The 24,253-nt window shown below is 53.4% G+C and overlaps 2 protein-coding genes across 4 annotated transcripts in view; one reads left to right on the forward strand and one right to left on the reverse strand.

Moving 5' to 3' along the window:
* MACROH2A2 (macroH2A.2 histone) overlaps positions 1-2,730 on the forward strand; it is a 45,087-nt gene extending 42,357 nt beyond the window's left edge. Inside the window, exons 8-9 of the mRNA XM_070432901.1 lie at positions 901-1,075; positions 2,037-2,730. Coding sequence (XP_070289002.1) covers positions 901-1,075; positions 2,037-2,202 — 341 coding nt within the window. The 3' untranslated portion in view covers positions 2,203-2,730. The remainder of the gene's footprint in view (positions 1-900; positions 1,076-2,036) is intronic.
* Positions 2,731-2,784: 54 nt separating this feature from the next.
* AIFM2 (AIF family member 2) lies at positions 2,785-21,429 on the reverse strand. 3 transcript variants are annotated; one of them, XM_070432899.1, is made up of 9 exons: positions 21,286-21,429; positions 12,898-13,087; positions 12,203-12,318; positions 10,603-10,722; positions 9,763-9,855; positions 7,576-7,684; positions 6,472-6,624; positions 5,097-5,297; positions 2,785-4,435 (listed from the first exon to the last, which is right to left on the reverse strand). In XM_070432899.1, the coding sequence occupies exons 2-9, from the start codon at positions 13,073-13,075 to the stop codon at positions 4,284-4,286; spliced, it is 1,122 nt and encodes a 373-aa protein (XP_070289000.1). In that variant the 5' UTR covers positions 13,076-13,087; positions 21,286-21,429; the 3' UTR covers positions 2,785-4,283. The 3 variants fall into 3 exon arrangements, with proteins under 3 accessions (XP_070289000.1, XP_070288999.1, XP_070289001.1); XM_070432898.1 differs by having other exon boundaries at positions 21,115-21,429; XM_070432900.1 differs by lacking the exon at positions 2,785-4,435 and adding an exon at positions 4,474-4,663 and having other exon boundaries at positions 21,115-21,429.
* Positions 21,430-24,253: the final 2,824 nt, after the last annotated feature.

Below are 24,253 nucleotides of genomic sequence, written 5' to 3' on the forward strand. Positions count from 1 at the left end.
TGGCTCAGAAGATAGTGTCGGCCTGCGGACCAAAGGGTCCCAGGTTCGATTCCCGTCAAGGGTACATGCCCAGGTTGTGGGCTCCATCCCCAGTGGGGGGCCTGCAGGAGGCAGCCAACCCATGATTCTCTCTCATCATTGATGTTTCTCTCCCCCCCCCCCCTTCCTCTCTGAAATAAAAAATATATTTTTAAAAATTACCACACATTTCGTGGCTTCAAACAACACAGATGTATTCTCTCTGAGCTCTGGAAATCAGAGGTCCACAGGCTCCTGCACTGAGGTGCTAGCAGTGCTGCTTCTGCTCAGGGAGCTGTTCCCTTGCCTCTTCCAGTCCTGGCTGCCACGTCCCTGGCTCCTGGACGCAGCTCTCCCATCTCTGCTTCATCATCTCCTCCCGTGACCTTCCTGCTTTCTCTTCAAAGGATTGTGTTCCCATCTCAACATCCCTCCCTGAATCCCATTATGCCACGTAGATAACTTGCACAGCTTCCAGGGATTTGGATGTGGACATCCGGGGAGGCCACTCCTGCAGGCCCCCCACTGGGGATGGAGCCCACAACCTGGGCATGTACCGCCCCAGAGATGACTGATGTGCACCTTCGAGCAGGAACCCTGGGGAATAGGTAGCCTCACCCGGTGACTAGTTGGCAGGACACAGGCAAGTCACGTGGTGCCACATCAGCTTTAAAGGAAGCCTGTGCCGCTGTCAGAGCGATTCCGGCACAGCCCCGCTCTGTGGCCCTGCAGTCCCCTTCGAAGGCACAGGAGGTTGTCCAGTCACCTCTGTCGCCTCCTTGTCCCCACACACCTCACAGGTACATGTGGGGCTCGGCCTAACCCCCTGGCTTAAGGTGAAGACTAGGGAATAACCTGCGGCGTTTCTCTCCCGTGTCCCAGCTGCCGTCAGCCAATCCAGCGGACTCGCGGCCAAGTTTGTCATCCACTGTCACATCCCTCAGTGGGGCTCGGACAAGTGTGAAGAGCAGCTTGAAGAGACCATCAAGAACTGCCTGTCGGCAGCAGAGGACAAGAAGCTAAAGTCTGTGGCCTTCCCACCCTTCCCCAGTGGCAGGTAGGAGGGGCTTCTCCGGGAAGGGGGGGCGGGGGGAGGTTCTGAGTCCAGCCTTCTCCCTGGGAGCCAGCGCTCTCCACTTACACATCCACTCTGGCCATTGCAGACATAACCAGAGGCTGCCAGCGCAGCAAGCGTGCTGTAAGGTGATAGGGCAAGAAGCCCAGCCTCCATCCTTCAGAGCACTCGGAGAGAGGAGCTTTGGGGAGAAGCGAGAGGCAGAAACACCAGGCTTTGAAGGCCTTGCTACTCACGGGGATCCTGTGCTGCTTGGGGGGGGGGACACGGCGACGGGAGGAAGGCCAGGAGGCCAAGGCTGTGACATGCACACCCAGAGAAATGAAAAGCTCTCACCCAGGGTTTGCTTTTGGGGGTTAGAAGAGGTGAGGTCCCGTTTCTGTAAGTCACTGCTGCCGAAATGACATTCGCACATCTCTATGTGTTGATGAGAGGAACCTTAAGTGCAGGAAAAGGAACTATGAACACAAGCTTTTGAGCATCTATTTTTGCCCTTTAATAAACAATCTACCACGTAAACTGGTTTTGAGGGAGCTAATGAAACCTTTAGGTGCTGTTTTGAAGACCAGGTGTTTGAAATGCTGAATTGGTAGTGTTTTCAAAGCCAAGTTTGACTTAAGTCGGGCTACGTATTCAAGCCCAGGGCACCGCTCGCTGGTTTGCCCTATGATCTTGGCTAAAACCACTGTGCCCGAGTCAGCGTGGCACCTGTGAGGTGATGATATGGGCCCCCTGCTTCCCCCACACACACACCCAGGCTGTCGCTCTGACTGGCATCAAAGGAGATGGTGCGAGGACCAGCCTGCACGTGGTTAGACCCCGTGTGATGGCAGTCAGGGCCCGGGGCCAAGATAAGAAGGGCCCGCTTTGCCCCGGCCCTGGGCTGTCACTCCAGGGTCCCAGGGACCAACGTGACACCGGCTCTTCTTTTCCTCCGGCACAGAAACTGCTTCCCCAAACAGACGGCCGCTCAGGTGACCCTCAAAGCCATCTCGGCCCACTTTGACGACTCGAGCACGTCCTCGCTGAAGAACGTCTACTTCCTGCTCTTCGACAGCGAGAGCATCGGCATCTACGTGCAGGAGATGGCCAAGCTCGACACCAAGTAGCCCCGCGGCTGCACTTGCCAACAGGAGCTGCTGGATCGGTCGCAGGAGCAGGTTTTATTTTTTAAACGGAGAGAGGAAGGGAGCGTTGGGCGGCTGAAGGGAAGTGGGTGGCAGAGGCTGCGGGAGCAGGTCCCACCCACGGAAGGAGCCTCTGCGTTTTATATTCTCGTTAAAAAGAGCCTCAGTCCTAAAAACCAGGTCTCCACGAGGGGTTCTTTCCATGTGTTTTCTTCCTGTTGTTTTAGAACTTTTTAAAAAAACAGACTTCATTTTAGATTTATAGCATTGACTTTTACACACACCGAGAAAATCCTTTCAAAACTCTTGTCTTCTGTTTCTCCTTTTGCAAGGGAGGAGGGCGTACAAGTGGCCCAGGCTCTGCTCAGAGGCTCTGTGCTCCGTGATGGAGGAGAACATTAGAAAGGCATCTCACTGGTGCTTTATCTTTCTTAGTGCCCCCGCCCCGCCCCTATATCTGTAACTACTCCTAAAAAGGATTTACTTCAGGCTTTTTTCTGTTTTGTTTTGTTTTTTAAAGAAAAAGAAAATGAAAGGAAAAAAAAAAATAAAAGATTCAGTGTCTTTCTTACAACATATTCTTTTATTGCAACATTTTCCTGTTTGGAAAACTGTCCCCATGGGTGTGGGCACGTCTAGAATGTTATAAACAGAACGAGGCCTGTCTCTAACGGGCTTTGACTCCGCCATGCTAGGTAGGCCCCAGGTCAGACAGCACGGAGTGGCCTGCTTCTCAGGCATCGGTCCTGCTTCCAGAAGGGGGGCCTCGTTGGCCTTGGTCCATAGGAACTCAGCCCTGGGCGATGCCCCAATGGGGAAGCCATGCTTGGGGAAGAGGCACATGTCTCATCAGCCCAGGCCGCAGCCCAGACAGGGTGGAGTGGGAGCCCCGGTGAGGCTGGTGTCCAAGGACTCTGGCCAGGTATCCAGGGGCCACATCAAAGGGAAGCAGGGAGGGGCCGGCTGGGCGGGGCCAGAACCTGAGTTTATTCGGATGAACTGATCATCCACTTCTGCTGTCGCGTGATTGCGGGGTCCAAAATAGGCTCCTCCAGACTGACGTTCTCTCCCAAGTGGAGGAGTCAGTATAGCCTTAACATAGCTGCTGGCAGGCATCCTCACTACAGGGCCAGGTCTCCAGGTCAGTGACATTCGGGTTGGCCAAGAAACCAGAAGCACAAAACCACAGAGGAGTTTTTTCCCTTGTAAATTTGCCGTGACAGCAGCCTGGAAGCACACAGGGCTGGTCTGCTCCCTGGATGTTCACCGATGGGGACCCACCCAAAGGTCACGTAGCTCGGCTGCCCCCCCTTAAACACCTCCAGCAGCTGGCAGGCCAGGTCTCGGTCTTAACTTCCCTGAGCTCCGTAAAAACTCACTGTTAGCATGGACGAACCAACAGGGAAATTTTTATCTCCTTCTTCTTAAATATAACCTATGATATGTAATCATAGTATATATGGTATAAAAATTGAAATATAGAAAGTTTTGTTAAGATTAAAGACTGTAGGGACTAACAGTTTAAAATCAGCCTCCTACTGACAACTGGAGTATTGCAGGATGTGTGGGCTTCCCCACCCTCTGAATGATGGGCAAGATGGGTACAGACCCCCTTCCTTAGCTGGTCTCACTTGGCAGGTCCTCCTTCCTGCCCCGCAGACAGGAAGCCAGCCCTCAGGAGACCCAGCGCCCGCACATGCACACACATCCGAGGGGAGCCTGTTGCGCAGAAGGCTGGCTTCGCACTCCCAGGACCCAGTGAAGCATTCGGCCTTGCCAAACCCAGAAAGAATCCTCTATGGGGTGTCTTTTTAGTGTCTCTCTCTCTCTCTCCTTCTCTCTCTCTCTCTCTCTCTCTCTCTCTCCTCTCTCTCTCTCTCTCCTTCTCTCTCTCTCTCTCTCCTCTCCATTTTTGCTTTTCTGTAAGTTGTGTTTCTGGTGAGTACATCAGTGGCATCTTACTCCAGAAAGAGTGCCCTTTGACAGCTGTCAGGCGGGTACCACTTGTCAGGCAATCCGTTCCCAGGTGTCGGTGGTACCTCGTCTCCCGCCCAGCCTCCTCCTCAGGGTGGAGACTGCCGCATGGTTTTCCAGCTCGTGGAGACGAACAGGTCCCGGCTCTTGGCCAGCCGAACCATGAAGCGCCCCACATAGAAGCCGCTGATCTGGCCCACGCCGTCATTTCTCCCCATGGCCAAGAGGAACGTCAGCGCACCTGTGGGGCAGAAGCACAAACTAGACTCCTGCTCACCATCTGTGGCGGGCAAGTCCCAGATTTATTTATTAATTACAAATTATTAAAGCGTTCTAGGGAGCGTTTCTGTCTCCGGCTTTAAAAGTTTGTCCTAGCCCTGGCCGTTGGGGTTGGACGTCGTCTTGTGCACCGAAAGGTTGCCGGTTCAATTCCTGGTCAGGGTACTTGCTGGGCTTTCGGGCTCAGTGCCTGGTAGGGTGAGTGCAGGAGGCAGCCAATCAATGTTTTACTCTCACCTTGATGTTTCTTTCTCTCTCTCCCTCTCCCATAATTAATAAAAATATTTTTTTAAAAAAAAGTTGGTACTAGTGGTCATTTATCTCAAAGGCTTTCACCATGTCTAACCCCTACTCTCTTAAAACTGTGAAGCAAAAGTTGCCCTAGCTGGTTTGGTTCAGTGGATAGAGCGTGGGCCTGTGGACTGAAGGGTCCCAGGTATGATTCCAGTCAAGGGCACATGCCTGGGTTGCAGGCTCGATCCCCAGTAGGGGGTGTGCAGGAGGCAGCCAATCAATGATTCTCTCTCATCGTTGATGTTTCTATCTCTCCCTCTCCCTTCCTCTCTGAAATCAATAAAAATATTTTTTTTAAAAAAACTGTGAAGCACATGGGACTCCCTCACCTGGTTTATAGGCCTTGAAGGGCCTCTGTTTCATGGAGTTGACGATATTGGCCACGGCGATGTTGGCATGGAGGCCAGCATGATAGGCCATCTTGGGCTCCTTCACGTCAGCACAGTCGCCGATGGCGTAGATGTGGCTGTAGCCCTCCACCTGGAGGTACTCGTTCACCTTCAGGGCTCCATTGCTGGCCAGTACACTATCTGCCAGGCAAAACCAACAGGAAACCAAAACCCTAAGCTGCCATGTTAAGTGGCCCCCAGAGCACAGAGAAGAGGAGCTCTGGTGCCCGTCAAGCCACCGCAAGAGGCACAATCTCCGGAGGCGAGCCGCCCACCCAGTTTATTTCTGCTTGAAGCCCCCCCACACACACACACCTCCCCCCAGAACTCCTCCTGCAGAGGCAAGGGTACCACTCCAGTGTGGAAACTGGTCAGAAAGACAGCAAGGGGCATTTTCTGTGCTGTGCGTGACTCTGTGCGTTACCATGGTTAACACAGTGCTTACGTTCACAACTTGGTCAAGTCTTGAATTTTCTTTTGAACGTGGAATAGATTTTTAAAATAAATACAGGGCTTTAATAAATGATAAACTTTTCATTTTAAGGGACTTAAAAGTTTATCTTTGAAGTATATCATTAGGACAATTGGGTGTTAAATTTTGGGCTCTCTGTCCATTAACCCTCAGTTCCACCCACATGCCTGGCCTGGACTAGCTTCCTTCCTCTGGGATGGGATAAGTCTTTCCTGCAGGCACAGAGGAGGAGCTCCCGGGCAGGAATGGGACTCAGGCATACATGAGGGGAACCTGAGGACACAGCAACATGGGGCCTGACAAGGAGCCACTGAGTCTCCATTCACACACGGAGGCAGGAGTCCAGCTGCTCCATGTTTCCGTCAGCTCGATGGTCCAATATTGAGCTCTAAGGACACGAAGCCACAATATTGCCCCCACTCCCCAAATGGTCAGGGTTTGGGGAGAGCAGCACACCTGGGAAGAGAGAAAGGCCTGACCCCAGGATTTCCTCTGCATCCGTGATCCAAGGACAGGAACAGAAAGCAGATCTTTTCAGCTCTCTGAAACCTGTTCTCCTCTCTTGCTGCTGGGGGCGGGCCCCGATTTTGGAAGAGTCTCCTCACCTTGCACATCTTGGGCTAAGTCGTCATTATCACAGCTGAGGGAAGGACAGCAAGCGTGAACCTGAACCTAAATTTAAAGTTTGATGCCGCCATTCAGATGAGACAGAAGAGCTGCTGGGATGGAGGGGAAAGGTAGGGAGGGGGTGCCGACTCCTGGGGGAAAGGCCTGAGGGGCCTTGGACGCTGGGCAGTGAGGAGGCAACCTGAGGAGTGGACAGTGGCTCTGCCACCTGCTTACCAAAGGCACGGTGGTAGGCAAAGCTGTTGATCTTGATACCGTTGCAGACAATCACCAGGTTGGTGGCCACCTCAGTGCCTTTGTCCGTCTGCACACGGATGCACTCGCGATACTCATTGAAAGGCAACTCCGCCATGTTGCTCACCCGCTCACCTGTCAAGGGAGGTCTGTGACCAGGAGGCTGGCAGAGGGTGGACAAGGCTGGTCCACGCCAAAGCTGACCCCGGGGAAGTCTGGAGACCCCTGAAGGCCCCAGGAAAGGCCTGGATGCTGTGTCCCAAGTAGGCAATGATTCCACTCCCCCTTCCCGCCCTGCTCCTCTCCCAGTCCACCTGCTACCCCCACAAGCACAATCTGGACACCAGGCCCCAAGGGATACGATGGGAGGAAAATGCCAAGAAGCAGTTTGAGGCTGAGTTTCCCAAGTTCTGGGAAAAGCTATTTGAGGAAGACCTCCAACATGCCTCCCCGACTGTGAGCTGTGCCACCCTGCTCAGGCAGCCCAGGCCCTCCAGACACACTGACAAAGGTGAAGCCACTGCCCTCCTCACTGCCTAAAAGTAGAGGTGATCACAGTATTGCAGAGCCAGGAGCAAGGAGACAGCCAGCCTGGGGTTTCATAGAGCAGACACCCCCGCAGCTCCCTGAAGAAAACAAAGAGGCTGAGCCTCACAAATTGTGGAGGACACCCCTGGGGTTAGAGCCCCACTCGCTAGCTGCTGGGTGGTTCTCTTCCCTCTTGCTCTGAACAAAAGCCACACTCCTCACCACCCTCAAGATACAAACCAAAAAACCTATTCTCTCCACCACAGAGACATCATAATTCAGGTCAAATCCTTAGATGATTTTTTTAAAATCATTCAACAAATAGGTACCATCTGCACTTTGTCCAAACCAATAGCCAGGACAGTGCTGGTCCGTGACATGAAATCCCTGCCGAGGGCAGACACAACCTCCGGCTGGACGTCAGGGCTCAAATGGGCTTTGATGCTCAACCCCAGGACTCAGAGACGGTGGCCACCCTCTAGCTGGGGGCAGTGACCAAGCCTCGAGCCCAGTCTCCCTGGGCCAGGGAGAGGGCAGGGCAAGGGGAACGGCACGTACTCAGCAGCAGCTGCACGCCTTTCTGGAGCAGGATCTCCTTCACCTCCTGCCGGACACAGGGCAGGAGCTCCTTGTCAGCCAGGGCCATTTGGGAGTGAATAAGAGTGACCTGGGGACAAACGACCATAGGACAGAGGAGCCACTGAGCCTCCTGCACACAGTAGGAGGCTTAAAAACACCCAGTCTGCCTCCCCCCCTCTTCCACCCCTACCTCAGGTCACAGGTTTGGGAACTGGGGCCCAAGTGAAGCAATTTGCCCAACGCTGGAACCAGCTCACAGCAAGCTGGGCTGGAGCCCACGTCTCCTGGTCCAGGACTCTCAGAATGGGCCAGCACGCCACAACCACACGGAGTGCCACATGGAAAATCATTTCAAACATCCTTGGGCACTTATGGTCATACAGTCTATATACAAGCCATTGACATTGTACCTGTACGTCAACCTGACATTGACATTAAAGCTGGTTCTAAAACTAGCACTTCCTGCCATGCGGGTCAGCACAGGGAAGCGAGAGGCAGCCTGGAATGGTGTTCAAAGCCCGGACTTTGGAATCAGACTGCCTGGGTTGAAATCCCATCTTGGATACTCACTCGGACACTGCCTGACAACTCAGTAAGACAGATCGCAGTCCCACTCATAGAAATGTTGTAATGATGGGGGCAGGGGTGGGAGTTAAGGGGGTCAATGGGGAAAAAAACCCAAAGGGGATATTTGTAATACTTTCGACAATAAAGATAAATTTAAGCCCTAGCTGGTTTGGCTCAGTGGATAGAGCGTCGGCCTGCGGACTGAAGGTCCCCGGGTTAGATTCCAGTCAAGGGCACATGCCCAGGTTTCAGGCTCCATCTCCAGTACGGAACGTGCAGGAGGCAGCCAATTAGTGATTCTCTCTCATCATTGATGTTTCTATCTCTCTCTCCCTTTCTCTCTGAAATCAATAAAAAATATATATATTTTAAAAAGGTAAATTTTAGTCAAGGGGGGGAAAAAAGGAGACATATGTAATACTCTTTGTAATACTTTAAGAAATTAAAAAAAAAAAAAAGAAAAATGTATATATGGAAATGTCCTTTGAAGATGCTGAATTACCAGTCATTTTGAAAACTAAACCGATACCGTTGAATTTATAATCTGCCTTGTATGCTATTGTCCTGTAAGTGTGGTAAATGAAGCATAAATAAAGGTAATGTTTTCATTTAAAAAATTAAAAATTTAAAAATTTAAAAAAATAAAAAGGTAAATTTTAAAAAGAAATGTAATGACAAAATGAGTATGTGTGCATAAAGCACATATTACTCGTATGTGTCTACTGATCATAAACATACGGAAGTTTTCCTGAGTTACTTCCTACTTCAGACGGGTCTTTACCCCATAAATCAAAATTAATGAACTTTTACATCAATTATTCATAATAATTTCCAACAATTTGTCAGAGAACAACTGTATAATTAAATTAGCCCATATTGATCTCACTTTTCAAAACCAACGTGCCTTTCCCTCGGGAAAGAGAAGCAGCCACAGGCTCCACGCGGCTCTCAGCTGATCTGGCATCAGCTGCAAGCGTGCTCTTGCCTCCGTAATTACCAATCATCACTCAGCCCTCAGCTGAGCCTTCGCAGCTGCCAGGATGTGTGTTTTCTCTCCAGGGTGCCAGCCAGATGCTCTATCCCTCCATCATTCAAAGGGAACAGGGCCACCCTCCGTGGGCAGGAGGCAGTGCCGGCCAGTCCTTAGTGAGGGGCTGCACCGCAGGCTCCCCCATGGGGCTGTCCAGGGCAAGGGCTACCGTCTCTTAAAGACCAAAAACCAACTAAAGGTGCTTTTGACCAAGCTAGTTGTCAGCAAAATGAGGCAAAGTCTACGTTCAGGTCACAAAGCTGGGATATTGAGGGGACACAGGAGTTAATGTTCTGTAAGGGGTCTCCCCTGGCCTTGATTCTCCCAGTGGGACCAGAAGGCAGGACCCCTCACTGAACTAGGACACATCCTGGCTGTCCAGAAAAAATTCCGTCAGAAAGGGACTTCAGGGGATCCCTCAGTGCAGGGAGCAGGAGATGGGAAACACGGGCTCCCACTGTGTGTTGGGGAGCTCCGCCTCCCAGGCCTTGAGCAAATTCCCGATTTTCCTTCGACAACACAGAAAGAAGCCGGCCACGGAGAGCTCAGAGCCAAGGCCGCCTGCCCACCTCTTTCTCCGGGTACTCGGTTTTAATCTCCGCTGCCATCTCCACTCCAGCAGAGCCTCCGCCCACCACCACGATGGACTGTGAGCACTGGACCTGGAGCAGAAGCAAATGTGAAAACACCCGCAAGTTCACCCTGCCTCAAGGGGCAGCACTGGGGCGGGGGGTGGGAGGTCCTTGCCAAAAGAGTAGCGAACTCCTTCCAAACGTGAGGTCTAAATGTGCTTCCTCGGGGCCTAGCACTTGCTGGGTGTCTCCCTGCATTTTCCCATCTGATTCTCACAACAGCCCCAAGAGGCAGGTCTCACCCTGCCCACCCTTCAGATTGACCATGGCCCAGGTCTGTCTGAGCTCAAAGCCGGGCTCCTAACCTCTACACTAGTGTCTTTTCTCCCGGCTTCTCAGAAGCTGTGCAGAGAGGGAAGACCTGGCCGAGCCATGCAGCAGCACTCACCTTGAGAGCCTTCCCTGGTCCCCACTCCTCACTTCCAAGGGGATAGAGCCACCCACCCGGCTCTCAGGACTGCTGTGAGAGCTGGCTGCGGGCATGGATCCAAGCCTGCTCTATACATCACAAGGCCCTGTGCAACCAGGAGCCCCGAGAGAGGAGCTGGGGTCCCCAATCGCTACATGAGCAGGTCTGGGTGCTCATGTCCAGACATTGATGACAGATCCAAAGGTCTCCTCCCAGGAGTCTCTCTAACAACTCTCCATCTCTGCAGCCACTGTCACAGCCCTGAACACCCCCTAAGGGTCTCCCTGCTGTCCCCCCGAAAGTTGTTCTGCTCTCCAGGGGCCACCCAATCTGCGCTCCCTGCCCTGCCCGGGGCCAGGGGTGCTCACCTGCTTCACCATGTTCTCATAGGCCTGAATGGCCTCCTGCTGGCTGACAACCTGGTTTAACTTGCCGGGGAAGAAGCCAGTGCTGCCCGTGGCCAGGATAAGATGCGAGAAGGGCAGTGCCTGCGAGGGGCAAGGAAAAGAAAGGTGAGGGCAGGCCTGGGCTCTTCATCCAACCCCAGGCCCACGGGTACTGAGCCCTCTTAGGCAGCCCTCCTTGAAGGGGAGCAAAACCATCACGTGGTTAAGCTGAGGGATGGTGCTAGAACCCAGTAGAACCTAAAGAAGCAGACTTGCCTCCTGCCAGAGCCCCCAGCACAAAAATGAGAGGGCTGAGCTCCCCACAGTGGGGGGCAGGTAAGCTGGAGACAGGAAACTGCATGTGGGGAATAAGCAGGATTCCAGCGTCCATGTGGAATTAGTTTAGACCAGCCGTGGGCAAACTACGGCCTGAGCCGGATCCGGCCCGTTTGAAATGAATGAAACTAAAAAAAAAAAAAGACCGTACCCTTTTATGTAATGATGTTTACTTTGAATTTACATTAGTTCACACAAACACTCCATCCATGCTTTTGTTCCGGCCCTCCGGTCCAGTTTAAGAACCCATTGTGGCCCTCGAGTCAAAAAGTTTGCCCACCCCTGGTTTAGACTCTCCTAGGTATTTTAGAAGAAATTGCCCCCTGCACCCCCAAAACAAAGGAAAGGGGGGAGGGAGGAGATCCCACTTTGAGCCTAAATAGATCAAGTTGAAAAACCAGTGCTGCTCTGATGGGAGGAGGACGGGGGTCTGTGCTCCCATGGACCCTCATGGACCCTCCAGGGCTCTGAACAGTCTGGCCCGAAACCACAGAACAAGGCGACTCTCAGCAATCTTTCCAACCAAGAGATTCCCGGCCCTAAAATTAATGCAAGTGGGATTGATTCACACAAGATCGAAGACTCACTGAGGACAGAAACGGCGTCCCCTTTTTCTAACTCCCCTTTAGCTTTGGATAGAGTAGAGGGCAAGGCTGGAGGTGACCCTCAACATGACGACTGGGCTGGTGGCAGCTCACGGGGGGAGCTCACATCACTGCGGGCGTACACCGGGCGCCGAGCTACTACCCGGGCTGAGGAGCAGGAAGATGAATGAAGAACAAGTCTGCCCCCATGACTTCCCAATCCAGGGATGTGGATCCAGTGTGTGCCTTTGATTCCAGTGGGCGTGGAGGTTGGCCAGGCCTGGGGCTGGTCCAGGACACTGGCTTTCTGAGCGTGGGCCCTGGGAAGAAACTGCCTGAGTTCAAATCCCCACTGAGTATCTTCCTGGCTGTGGGATCCCGGGACAGCCACTGATCCCCACATGACAGGAGGCGACACCACCTCCCTGAGTCATGGCAGGCATCACAGCAGACCACGTAAAGCTTAGGACAGTGCCCGGGGTACAGGAAAGGCTCAGGAAATGTCTGCCCCCACACTCGTGGCTGCTGTCGTCAGGCCTCTGCTCACGAGGAAGCCGCTCTCAGCACCAGGCAGGGCTGGGGGCCAGAGGCCTCTCTCCCCCCGTGAGGCCTGCCAGGTAGACCTGCCAGGTCCCCCACCAGCAGCCGTCAGCCCTGCTCACCTCGCCATCCTCCAGCAGCACCGTCTGATTCTTCAGATCGATCTCAACCACCACGCCCTGCCGGAAGCTATTCTTGAAGCTCTTCGAGTAGGAGATGAATGTCTTTTTGGCAAACCCTGGGGAGTGGACACAGAGGAGGTCACAGTGTAAAACTGGGCTCCCACAGGAGACAGAATAACCCAGAACCTCTCCTGAACTAGATACCAACAGGGGTGCCCCTGACCAAACATCTGGGCCAGTGGTATACCCAGGGGATCCACCCACCCCCAAAGTGCCAGTCTGGGCCCCAGGGCCTCAGAGAAGCTCAAGCTCTTACTCTAGGGCAGCGGTTCTCAACCTGGGGGTCGCGAACCCTTTGACGGTCGAACGACCCTTTCACAGGGGTCGCCTAAGACCATCCTGCATATCAGATATTTACATTACGATTCATAACAGTAGCAACATTTCAGTGATGAAGTAGCAACGAAATTAATTTTATGGTTGGGTCACAACATGAGGAACTGTATTTAAAGGGCCAGAAGGTTGAGAACCTCTGCTCTAGGGCCTTGATATGGTAGCTGCTTAAGGCCAATGACCTTTAGATTCTCCAGAATTTGTCTAGCGGTTGAATAGAGGTACCTTGCCCGAAGTCGAGAAAACCACCCCCAGACCCACAGCATGATAAGACCCAGAAAGCCCCGGAAAGGAGCCGTTACCGCTCTCCACGGAAGCCCGCAGGGCTGCCACATTGTGGTGGAAGGAGTCCTTCATGTCCACCAGCGTGAAGGAGATGTTCAGTGCCTGCAGCTGGCCGGCGGCCGTGATCCCGCCAAAGCCCCCGCCGACGATCACCACATGCACACCTCTCGCTTCCATGGAGACCTGGGACCCCATCTCGAGCCGCCACTGCAGGGACAGAAGGAGCGACCACATGGGAGTCAGGGGCAGCTCAAGGCTGGGAGGGCAGGGGTGAGCCCACAGCAAGAAGGGCCTCAAATGCCGAAACGTGACCTTTTTAATTTATGTCATCATTAAGATTTTAATTGTGCCCTAACCAGTTTGGCTCAGTGGATAGAGCGTCAGCCTGCGGACTCAAGGGTCCCAGGTTCGATTCTGGTCAAGGGCATGTACCTGGGTTGCGGGCACATCCCCAGTGGGAGATGTGCAGGAGGTAGTTGATCGGTGTTTCTCTCTCATCCACATTTCTAACTCTCTATCCCTCTCCCTTCCTCTCTGTAAAAAAATCAATAAAATATATATATATTTTTTAAAAGATTTTAATTGTAAAATCTGAATTCCAGAGGCACAGGGGTATCATTGTTCCATCCCATCGCCCAACCACCCAGTTCCATTCTCCATTGCATCCACGTTGCCAAGTTGATATGAATCCTTCAGAGTTGTTCTGTGTACCTGCAATCATAATTGTTTCTGCACACATTTAACTATCCTGCAGTTTCCCCACTCAATATATTTGCTCACTCGTCAACATAACTTAAATGAGCTCCTGCTCTTTGATGTGCCCTGTGCCGTGGATCCTGGGGTCAGAGACAGACAGATGTGGCCCCTGCCCTTGTAAAGGAGGGGCTCACAAACCACAGGGCCGGGAGGAGGATGCGGACCTGGGAAGCTGGTCAGGTGCACCTATCTATGGTGGGCACACCTGTGGGGACCTGCAGGCACGGGCCACATCAAAGGAACGAAATAAAATTCTTAAGCCCCAAGCTAAGCAAACACTCTGACCAGATTCTGCCCATTCACAGGCCACCAGCTTGAGCCCCAGGTCTAAGGAGATGAATGGGCAGGTTTTGACCATCAACCTGCAAAATAGGATGCGGTGTGACTGAGGCCATGACGGTGGGGCGGGGAGGAGAGGCCTGCAGTGGGAGGTCATTCCCCGAGCATTCTGGGACAGTGGAGGTCCACCAGGACTGCTGGGCAGCCTCCCCAGGAGACATGGGGCAAGGAGAGACGTCTGCTGTGAGAAGAAACAGTGCTGGTTAAAGACTGCGAAGGAATGCCCGCCGGTAAGAAGGACGGTAGGCAGCAGTGCTGATCGTGTGGGCTCCAGTGAGGGGGAGGGAGGAGCAAGCACCTGCTTGATGCCAGGGACAGTGTCTGCAGAGGGTGGAGGGCCAGGACTGCAGGCCACCTGTGCCCCAGGCCCACACTCACACCTGGACTGGTGCAGCCGAGCAAACCTTGGTTGAGTTCCTGAGGAGCTGAAATTCAAAAACCCTTGGCCCAGAGCATGACAGTGGAGGACGTCTGAGGCAGAGGACAGCCTTGGGCTGAGTCAGCACAGAGGCAGAAGGAAGAGGTGGCGAAGCTTGCCTGGGTGCCCCCAGCCAGCCCGAGAAGCAATCCACCAGGCGCACCCTCCAAAGAGCCCGGGTCACCTGGCGCATCCCAGAGTCTGTCCCTTTCGAGGGCTGAGAAGCTGGCCTGGGGCTGCAGTCAGAGGCCTTACCCCAGTTTAGCTTAACCCCAGAGAAGGCTGCTCATGGTGCAGGGCCCCAGGGCTCTCCAGTGTGGGAGCCCAGCTACCTGGGGAGCGATCTTGACTGCAGCTGAGAGCCTGAGAGCAGTGAGGGTTGTTGGGAGATGCTGGCTAGAGGCGATAGGCAGTCACACCTCCTCCTGGCCTGTGCCGGGCTCCAAGGAGAGGCAGAAATAAAGCAGGCTGCCAGGAGAGACAGTAAAGGATGGCGAAGCTGGCATGCACAGAAAGCAGCGAGAGGCCCAACAGCGGCTGCGGGCATCAGGGATGGAGGTTCACAGTGGGGGCGGCAGGGGGTGGCAAGGAGGAGGAAGTGGACTCGGGTCAACCTTGAAGGGCAGGCAGCGTGCTGCCCAAAGGCTTGATGGGGAAGTGTGTTCCAGCCAGCCTGGGGCCTTGTCGGGCAGCACCCCGGCAGCTGGAAGACTACCCCACTGTCCAGCATCCTGTGTGGCCTGGGCACAACCCCTCCCCTCCTGGCCTCCATTTACCCCTGTAATGTGAGGGGGCATCCTAAGATGTCCTTGCACACATAGGTTTCCAAGACATGGTGGCCCCCAAAATGGTCCCCACACTTATAGGGGCAGCTTATGGTTGGAGCTCCAGGCACTGTTCTTGTTGGTATTCAAAAGTCCACTGCCTAATTTCTTCCCTGGAGGAGGGAGAACCTGGTGGGGGAGGGAGAACCTGGTGGGGGAGGGAGAACCTAATGAAGGAGGGAGAACCTGATGGGGAGGGAGAACCTGGTGGGGGAAGGAGAACCTGGTAGGGGAGGGAGAACCTAATGAAGGAGAGAGAACCTGATGGGGAGGGAGAACCTGGTGGGGGAGGGAGAACCTGGTGGGGGAGGGAGAACCTAATGAAGGAGGGAGAACCTGGTGGGGGAGGGAGAACCTGGTGGGGGAGGGAGAACCTAATGAAGGAGGGAGAACCTGATGGGGAGGGAGAACCTGGTGGGGGAAGGAGAACCTGGTAGGGGAGGGAGAACCTAATGAAGGAGGGAGAACCTGATGGGGAGGGAGAACCTGGTGGGGGAGGGAGAACCTAATGAAGGAGGGAGAACCTGATGGGGGAAGGAGAACCTGGTAGGGGAGGGAGAACCTAATGAAGGAGGGAGAACCTGATGGGGAGGGAGAACCTGGTGGGGGAGGGAGAACCTGGTGGGGGAGGGAGAACCTAATGAAGGAGGGAGAACCTGATGGGGAGGGAGAACCTGGTGGGGGAGGGAGAACCTGATGGGGAGGGAGAATGTGGTAAGGGTGGGAGTACCTGATGAAGGAGGGAGAAACTGGTAAGGGAGGAATAAGCTAGTGGGGCAGGGAGAATCTGATGGGGTAGGGAGAAGCTGGAGGAGGGAGAAGCTGGTGGGGGAGGGAGAACAGGATGGAGGAGGGAGAACAGAATGGGGGAGGAGAAACCTAGTGGGGAAGAGAATCTGGTGGGAAGGGGGAACCTGATGGGAGAGATAGATCTGACAGAGAAGATTAGAAGGGATTTAACTGTTTCTCACTGGCTAAATGGTCCCCAACTCACTGAGGCTTGTGCATTCTACCCATTTACAGATGAGGAAAGAGCCCTCAGCAGGGCTGGGACCAGGACGAGTCCCCAGCAGGCAGTGCCACCTTCACTGCTCCAGGCCCTCAGAAAGGTCGTCCTGAGTGTTCATCGGGCAGAATCTGCCAACTGGGCCAGAAGGAGCATGTCTCCTGGGAGCCAAAACCGAAGAGGGCCCAGGGTCCAGCCAGAGGTCAGGAGTAAATACCAGGAACTGAGCAGAGGCTGGGAATGAGGCAGGCGATATAAGGGGTATATTTCACCTCTCCCTTCAGCACGGAACCCTCTGTGCCAACCTGACTTTGGGGCCAGCAGCCGGCAAGGTCAGGGAAACCCCCAGAGCCCTGCTTCCAAGCTGGCTGGGCACAGGCCCAGAGAGGCTGCACAGCTGGTTAGGGAGAGGGGTCCACCGTGGGTCGGGTCACACTGGGCCACCTAGGGAAGCTCAAGGAGAGACTTAGAAAACACCTGGGACCTTCTCTGCAGAGGACATAGTTTGGGCCAAGAGGTCCGGTGGCAGAAAGGGAGGCTGAAGATGAGCTCGGGGAACAAGGTGGGGTGGCCAGGAGGGCAGGTGACAGGCGCCAGCACACACAGGGTGCCTGTCACACCTACATGCTCACCAGTTCTAACCACCAGGCCTGCCCTGGGCCCTTCCCGGGGAGGAGAGTAAGCCCAGCCACCCCAGTGCAGGCCTGAGGGGCAGTAAACTGGCCCAGGATCAACGGGCTTCCCCAAAGGGCAAACCCTGGCCCACCCAACCAGGCACACCCTCAGTGAAGGCAAACTGCTTCTCTGGAGTCCCAGCGAGCAGAGTTCCAGGGGCTGGGGCCTGAGGGCTCCCCCACCATGAGGGGCTGCACGAGGAGAAGAGGAGGCCCTGAAGCCCCTGCTGGAATCTCTCTTCTCTCTCCTCCACTGACCCCTGACACTCTCACTAGGGGAATGGTGGGCTGGCGGCTCTCCAGCTGATTCCACCCTTCCTCCTCAGCGGCCTCCCTTACCCAACACTCTTGCACACCCGTGTCTTCCTTGGCCAATTCTTTTTTTTTTTTATCCTCACTGGAGGATGTTTACTGATTTGAGAGAGAGAGGAAGAGAGAGAGAAAGAAACATTGATGTGAGAGAGAAACATCGATCAGTTGCTTCCCATACATGGCCCGACCAAGGATTGAACCCACAACCTAGGTATGTATCCTAACCGGAAATCAAACCTGGAAATTTTCAGTGTATAGGACGATGCTCCAACCAACTCAGCCACCCAGCCAGGGCCCAGTGCCAGTTCTTGCTTGGCCCCTGAGGACAGCTCCCCTACCCTCGACCACGATCCACTTTGCCAGATACCTAAACCATGTACTTAAGCCACAGAGCTGCTTCCCAGCCACACACCCTACCTATCGGTGCTCAAAAAGCACATGTAGCCCTGGCCAATGTGGCTCCGTGGTTAGAGCATCAGCCCGTGCACCAAAGGCTCACAGGTTCGATTCCCCATCAAGGGCACATACCTGGGTTGCAGGTTCGATCCCCAGCCCTGGTCAGGGTGTGGGAGGCAACCAATTGGTGTGTTTCTCTTATCTTTCTCTCTCTCTCTTTTCCTCTCTTTCTCCCCCCCCCCTCCCTTCCACTCTCTCTAAAAATCAATGGAAAAAATATCCAGCCTCAATCAATGGGAGACCCCATCAATGGAAGACTACAGGATACACTGTTATACACCCATACAATGGAATATTCTGGAGCCATTCATTTTTAGAGTGGACGCTTTTTACATGAAATGTTTGTCCACGATTTGTCCACACCCATACGATGTACAAGACCAAGAATAAACCTTAATGTAAATTATGGTCTTTGGGTGAATGTGTCAATGCATGTTCATCAACTGTAACAAGTGCACCACCCTGCCGGGGGATGATAATGGGGGAGGCTGTGCATTTGTGAGGACAGGGGACATATGAAAAGTCTTCTGTACCTTGCCCTCAATTTTGCTATGAACTAAAACTACTCTACAAAAATAAAGTGCTTAAAAAACAAAGTTTGTTACCTGGCCAGTGTGGCTCAGTGGTTGAGTCAACCTATGAACCAGGAGGTCACTGCACAGTTTGATTCCCACTCAGGGCACATGCCAGGGTTGCGGGCGCAATGCCCAGTAGGGGGCGTGCAGGAGGCAACCGATCAATCATTCTCTCTCATCATTGATGTTTCTATCTCTCTCCCTCTCCCTTCCTCTCTGAAGTCAATACAACAAAAGCAAAGTCTGTCCATGAAAAAGTCAGGTAATAGAACAGCCTAATCCCACTTATGGTAATCAGACATGTGTACCTAGCTACATATATACACACACATGTAATAATGACAACAGCTAGCATTCATTGCATTTTTATCTCTATCTTTGCATTGAATAGTGTGAGTTTTTCTCTCCATTTTTTTATAGAAAGTCAGGAACTTGCCCAAGGTCAATCCTCACAGTCTGACAGACCTGAGCTCTAAAGCAAAGTGCTCACAGTGGTCCCAGGTGACGTTTCTACTTTCTCCTTTGGGGTTTTTTTTTTTTTTTTTTTTTTGGTATTGTTTGAATATTTTTAAATGAGGGTGTCGTTTTTACAGAAATAATAAAGCTTTAAAAACACGGCAGACCTCCTACCAACTAATTTTTAAAATTGAGATATTAGTCATATAAAATTCACTATTTTGAAGTGTACAATTCAGTGGTTCCTAGTACACTCATAAAATTGTACAACCATCACCACGATTTAATACCAGAACATTTTCAACGCCCCCCCCCCCCAAAAAAAAGGGGGAAAGGAAAGAAAAAACTCATCCATTAGCAGTCATTCCCCATTCCCTCCTCCTGCAGCCCCTGGAAGCCACCAATCTTCTGTCAGTCTCTACACATTAGCCCATTCCATACCTTTTGTCTGGTTTCTTTCACTTAGCATGTTTTAAGATTCATCCAAGCTGTAGCATGCATCAGTATTTCATTCCTTTTCATGGCTGAGGAACATTGCATTGTATGGAGAAACATTTTGTTTATCCATCCGTCAGTTGATGTACATTTGGGTTATTTCCACCTTTTGGCTATTGTGAATAATGCTGCTATGAACATTCATACACAAGTTTTTCTGTGAACGTATGTTTTTAATTGTCTTGAGTATATACCTAGGAGTGAAATTGCTGGGGCCTATGGTAACTCTGTATTTAACTGTTTGAGGAACTGCAAAACCCACCATCTGATTCTGAACTGAACATCAAGCCAAAGGAGAGAGCACAGAGAGTCTTAACTCAATCTGCCTAGATTCAGGAAGGTTAGCTTAAGAGAAGGTCCAAGAGAACAAACCCTAATTGTCCAGGGACTCCTAAGGAAATTTACCTTTGCCCTTCCCCCAACACATTCGCACACGCACACACATACACATACACACACACACACACACACACACATCTGGTGTACACTGGAATTTTCTCAGTAAATCCTGTTTCTACCAAGGATACCCAGCCTGACCCCAGGGGGATTGTGGGGGGAGAGGTGTTAGTCTCTAATAATACAAACAGAGGCTTTTAGGAATCTACTGAAAAACAAGCCAGTTACATTTATGCCAAGGTTGTAGAGCGGTCACGCCTCAGGACACATACAGCAGGAACCACGTGGGTTCCAATCAACGCAAGGACATCGTCCAGGATCGCTTCACAGAGATTACAAGTGAAACAAAGTCTGGAGTCCTCGGTGGCTATGCCCAGGGTAGATTTCTACAGCCACGTTTCCAGAGTGGCCATCCTGTTTGAGAGGGCCTCTGGGTGTGACTCCGAGCACCACGAATGTCCCCTATCCACCGGGGGACAGGCTGAGAGTAGGCCTTCCATGGCCCGTTCCCCAGGGAATGCATGCTAAATATAACCCCCAAAATACCACTTTCTGAAAGGGACTCAGTCTGACAGAGGAGCTATCCTTTCATGCCCCAGGAGAGGGCAGCTCTGGGCAGACAGGCTCATCCCAGTGTCCTACACACTCCCCTACCACAACCGTGTACCTCCTCCTGGGAGCCAGTCGCCTTCCGGTTCCTGTAACACCCCGTGGTCTGCTCACCTCCTGTGTCTGGATCCTCCTGGCTTTCTTATTTCACCACCAGCCAAACACCAGGCAGGCCCTGGCGCACACCAGCCCTGGTCAGCTCTACTGCTAAACTGCTGGGTGTCCCGAACAAGGGCAGGCCCAGCTGGGAGCAGTCTCCCCCAGAAATGGAGGCCCTCCAGACTTGGGGTTACACACAGTGCTCTTAAAGGGCTTCTCTCTAGGTGCTGGGGTGAGGGTGGGTGGGGTCTGCGAGCTTAGGGCTTGCACAGGGCATACTGGAGCGCGCACACACACACCGTGGAATCTGAGCAGGACTCCTTGATAGTTTACACATTTACATATTTCACAAAGGCCTTGCACACAAGACACACACCTGGGATGCCTGGTAAGCCCTCCCCAAACTATGTCTGCCCCCCAGCTCTGTGCCAGGCCTCCTGTGAGATCATCGGCTCCCCTCCCCACCCTCGGACACGGCCAGGGGTCAAAGGGTCGCTAGTTGGAGGGGACAGGCAGGGTGTGTTTAGTGGGTGGGGCAGGAAGGAAAGCGCGCACGGTCACCCACTACAAGCAGCTCCCCGGGAATTTGGGGCGTCCTGGGCTCCCCAGCCCCATCCGTAAGTTCGGCGCCCGCGGAAACGGGGCTTCGTGGAAAGGAGAGGTGGCCCTCCTAGTGCAGCCCGGAGCCTGGGGCACTGAGCCCCCGGCATTTCCCTCGGGAGCCCGAGGCTTTCCTCCTTCCCTGTGGCCCGGCTTCCAACCGGCGGCGACCCTCGGCCGGGGGTGGGGGTTAGGGCTGAAAGAGGGCACCCTTCTCACCTGGGAAGACTCGGCCGTCACTTCGGGGGCGGACGGGAAGGGGGTCAGTGCCCCTCCCCCTGCCGCGGGTACCGTAAACCTCCCTGTTGAGTTTTGGGGAAAGTGGGGGGGTGCAGCCCCCGCGTCCCAGACGATCGCCCTCCTCCCAAGGCCACAACTCCGCGCACCGACCTCCGCCGCAGTCCGTCGCGTCTCCCAGGCCCCGGCGGGTCCCTGCTCGGGGTGTCTGCGGGGCCCTGCGGGCGCCGGGCAGCCCGAGAGCACGCCTCCCGCCTCCGCGGCGGGGCCGGTGCGGGTCGCCTCGGGCACCGCGGCCCCTCCCGGCCCACGTGACTCGGGGCGCCCTCTGGCCACGCCCCGGCCACGCCCCGGCCACGCCCCCGCGGTAAGATCTCTACGGGCACTCCCCGGCCGCCTACCCCCGCCTCCCGCCTCCCGCCTGCTAACGGGTGGGAACCCCTCCCCCACCCCCGACCGTGAAACTGACGGCCCCGAAGATCGACGTCGCCTGGCCCTGCGCGAGCCCCTCGGACTCTGATCAAAGTTTGGCCCGGACTTCAGGGCGCGGGCTCTCGGGCACCGGCTGTGCCGTCAGGGGCGGATGACCAACCTCCTGCCTTTACGCTTATAAATCATAACCCGCAAACCCAGTGGAGCACCTCTGTATGCCTGGCCCTGTGCTAGGAGCCGGGAGATAAAATGGAGAACAAACTGACCTGGTTTCTGCTCACCGTCCGATTGGGTGATAGTCTGGGGAAAGACAATATATTAAACATCCATCTCTCATTGAAGGAAGAAAAACGGGGGGCAAAGGAAGGGTGCTGAGGCCTTTCTCCAAGGATGAGAAGGAGTTGGTCCTGGGCAGAGAGGAGGCAAGCGTGCTCTGGGTGTGCAAATTGCTGGCGGTGATACAGGCCCCGAGGCCCTGGTGAAGACTGGCCCGTCACCCCAAGGGCAGTGGGATTTGCCACTGCAGGGTTTTAAGCAGAAGAGTGACAGGACTGAGTCATGTTCTGTGGTGAAAGGCTGGGGACGTAGGAGGGCTGCTGAAAATGAGGGAACTGTTTAGGGAAAAAAGAGCTTGGACTACGTAGGATATGTAAAGAAATGGACTGATGCAAGCTACAACCTGGCAGTCGGATCAAGCTAATGAGGTGACAGGTGACATCTATTTAAACAAACATTAGCACCTACCCTAAGAGATCCTTGATGTGAACTGTCTAGCGTGGTGTCTGGCACACAGCAGCCAGCTTGCCCAAGGCCATGCAGTGCCTGGCAGCCTCTTGGCTCCCACCCAGTGCTCCTTTGAATACTGCCCTTCACCTTCCCGGTTTTCACAAATGTTTATACTACAAGTGGCCTTTTCTGTACCTCTTCCAAAGGCTGTGGTCAAAGACTTTGTACCCAATACCCCCAGCATAGGAGCGATGGGATCAACTCCATCTAAAACAGTGGTTCTCAACCTTCCTAATGCCGCAACCCTTTAATACAGTTCCTCATGTAGTGGTGACCCCCAATTTCATTGTTACAAATTGAACATAATTAAAGCATAGTGATTAATCACAAAAACAATATGTAATTATATATGTGTTTTCCGATGGTCTTAGGCGACCCCTGTGAAAGGGTTATTTGACCCCCAAAGGGGTCGCGACCCACAGGTTGAGAACCGCTGATCTAGACGTTGGTGCTGATTCATCTCGAGCTGGGAGAAAAGCTGGTGCGCTCCTGTGGGCACCAGTCTCACCTACAAAGCCCAGACTGCATCTTCCTCTTCTCTGGAACCTTTGCCTCTCCTCCTCTCCCAGCTGATATCTGCCCCATGAATGTAGGCTGGAGGGGGACACAATGAGAGGTGTGGGAATCTCCACCTCCTCCTCGCAGCCAGAAGAGCAATGGTGCCAGAGTGTGGGTGCAGAGAGCGCACGGGCCCTGCCCAGCCTAAACCGTCTCATAGGGAACCATCAGAGCCACAGATTAGATCTGATGCGTCAGGCACAGCAAGCCTTGCATTTGTCCTGGACTTTGCAAAGTTCCCAACAGTTTTTATCACTTTTTTTTTTCTCCTGAAACCCCTCCAGGAAAGTAGGGTGGGGATTAAACTCTGACCCTGAGGAGAGCAACAACCACCCTTGACCAGCTCTTTGGGGCAGAGACCTCACTCTGCTGGACTTTGGGTCTCTAGCCTCTGGCCCTGACCCAGCACTGGGTTCCTAGGAGTTCACAACTGTTTGCTTCCCATAAAATCCACTCTTCTAACATGTACAATTCAGTAATGTGAAGGTTGTGCAACCATCACCAATTTCTAACACCATTCTTTCTTGCATTTCTGATCTGGCCAGTAGTCTAGAAAAAGAATAGCTAATGGTTATTGAAAACAAACTGTTTTGGATAGCTTCTCAAAATTTATACGGGTCCTCCAAGGTAAGTTTCATTAATCTCCATTTCACAGATGAGCAAACTGAGGCTCATAGGCTAAAAATTTAGGCAAATTCACAGCTAATAAAGCCAAGGAGTTGGAGGACCTTCACCCTAAAGCCAGGAAACCCCTCAGCAGGGCATCATTCCTAAGGGGGCCAGAGGTCACAGCAGGCAAAGGAGAGTCTTAACTGTGAGTCAAACAAGCATCGGAAATTTACTGGGCACATGCCCTGGCCCTGTGGGAGAGAGCTACAGGGAGTGCTACAGCCTGCCCTGGGGCTTGGGAAGGTCAAGGAAGATTGATTGAAAGCTCTGGGCCTCTACAGATGAATTCCAATGGGCAGGGTGCAAAGGCAGGACTCTAAAAATCACAGCACAAACCTGAAGCCAGGAGAGAGGAGGGGTGTATAGTGGCCCCACACTGGGCTTGGGGCATGGCTTATCAGAGCTGGTGGCCCATCTCCAAAGATCTACCCCAAACCATGAATCAGGGAAGACGTCTGTCATTGAACACTTGGGCAACCAGAGGACCTTGATCCAAGAGAGGGAAGCGGGGCTCAGTGCAACCCCCCTTGTGCCCTTTCCGAGACAGTTCACCCACTCAACAGGGCCAATCGCTCTGGAAGTGAACTTCAGGGCTCCTTGCCCAACAAAGTTCTTTTGTCTGAATTTCCAGGAGCCAGAGGTAGTGGAAGGGCCAGTTTGGCATTAGAATATCCTG

The sequence above is a fragment of the Myotis yumanensis genome, unplaced genomic scaffold (assembly GCF_028538775.1).
Source record: "Myotis yumanensis isolate MYYU_CA2020_CCGP unplaced genomic scaffold, mMyoYum1.0.hap1 SCAF_13, whole genome shotgun sequence".
Classification (NCBI taxonomy): Eukaryota; Metazoa; Chordata; class Mammalia; order Chiroptera; family Vespertilionidae; genus Myotis; species Myotis yumanensis.

Excerpts from the sequence above, each read along its gene's own strand:
- AIFM2 (XM_070432899.1), bottom strand. The coding sequence starts at position 13,075 with ATGGGGTCCCAGGTCTCCATGGAAGCGAGAGGTGTGCATGTGGTGATC. Across the intron at positions 12,319-12,897 it reads GCGGGCTTCCGTGGAGAGCG|GGTTTGCCAAAAAGACATTC; the intron begins GTAACGGCTCCT and ends TCCACTCCCCAG. Across the intron at positions 5,298-6,471 it reads TGCCTACCACCGTGCCTTTG|ATAGTGTACTGGCCAGCAAT; the intron begins GTAAGCAGGTGG and ends TTTGCCTGGCAG.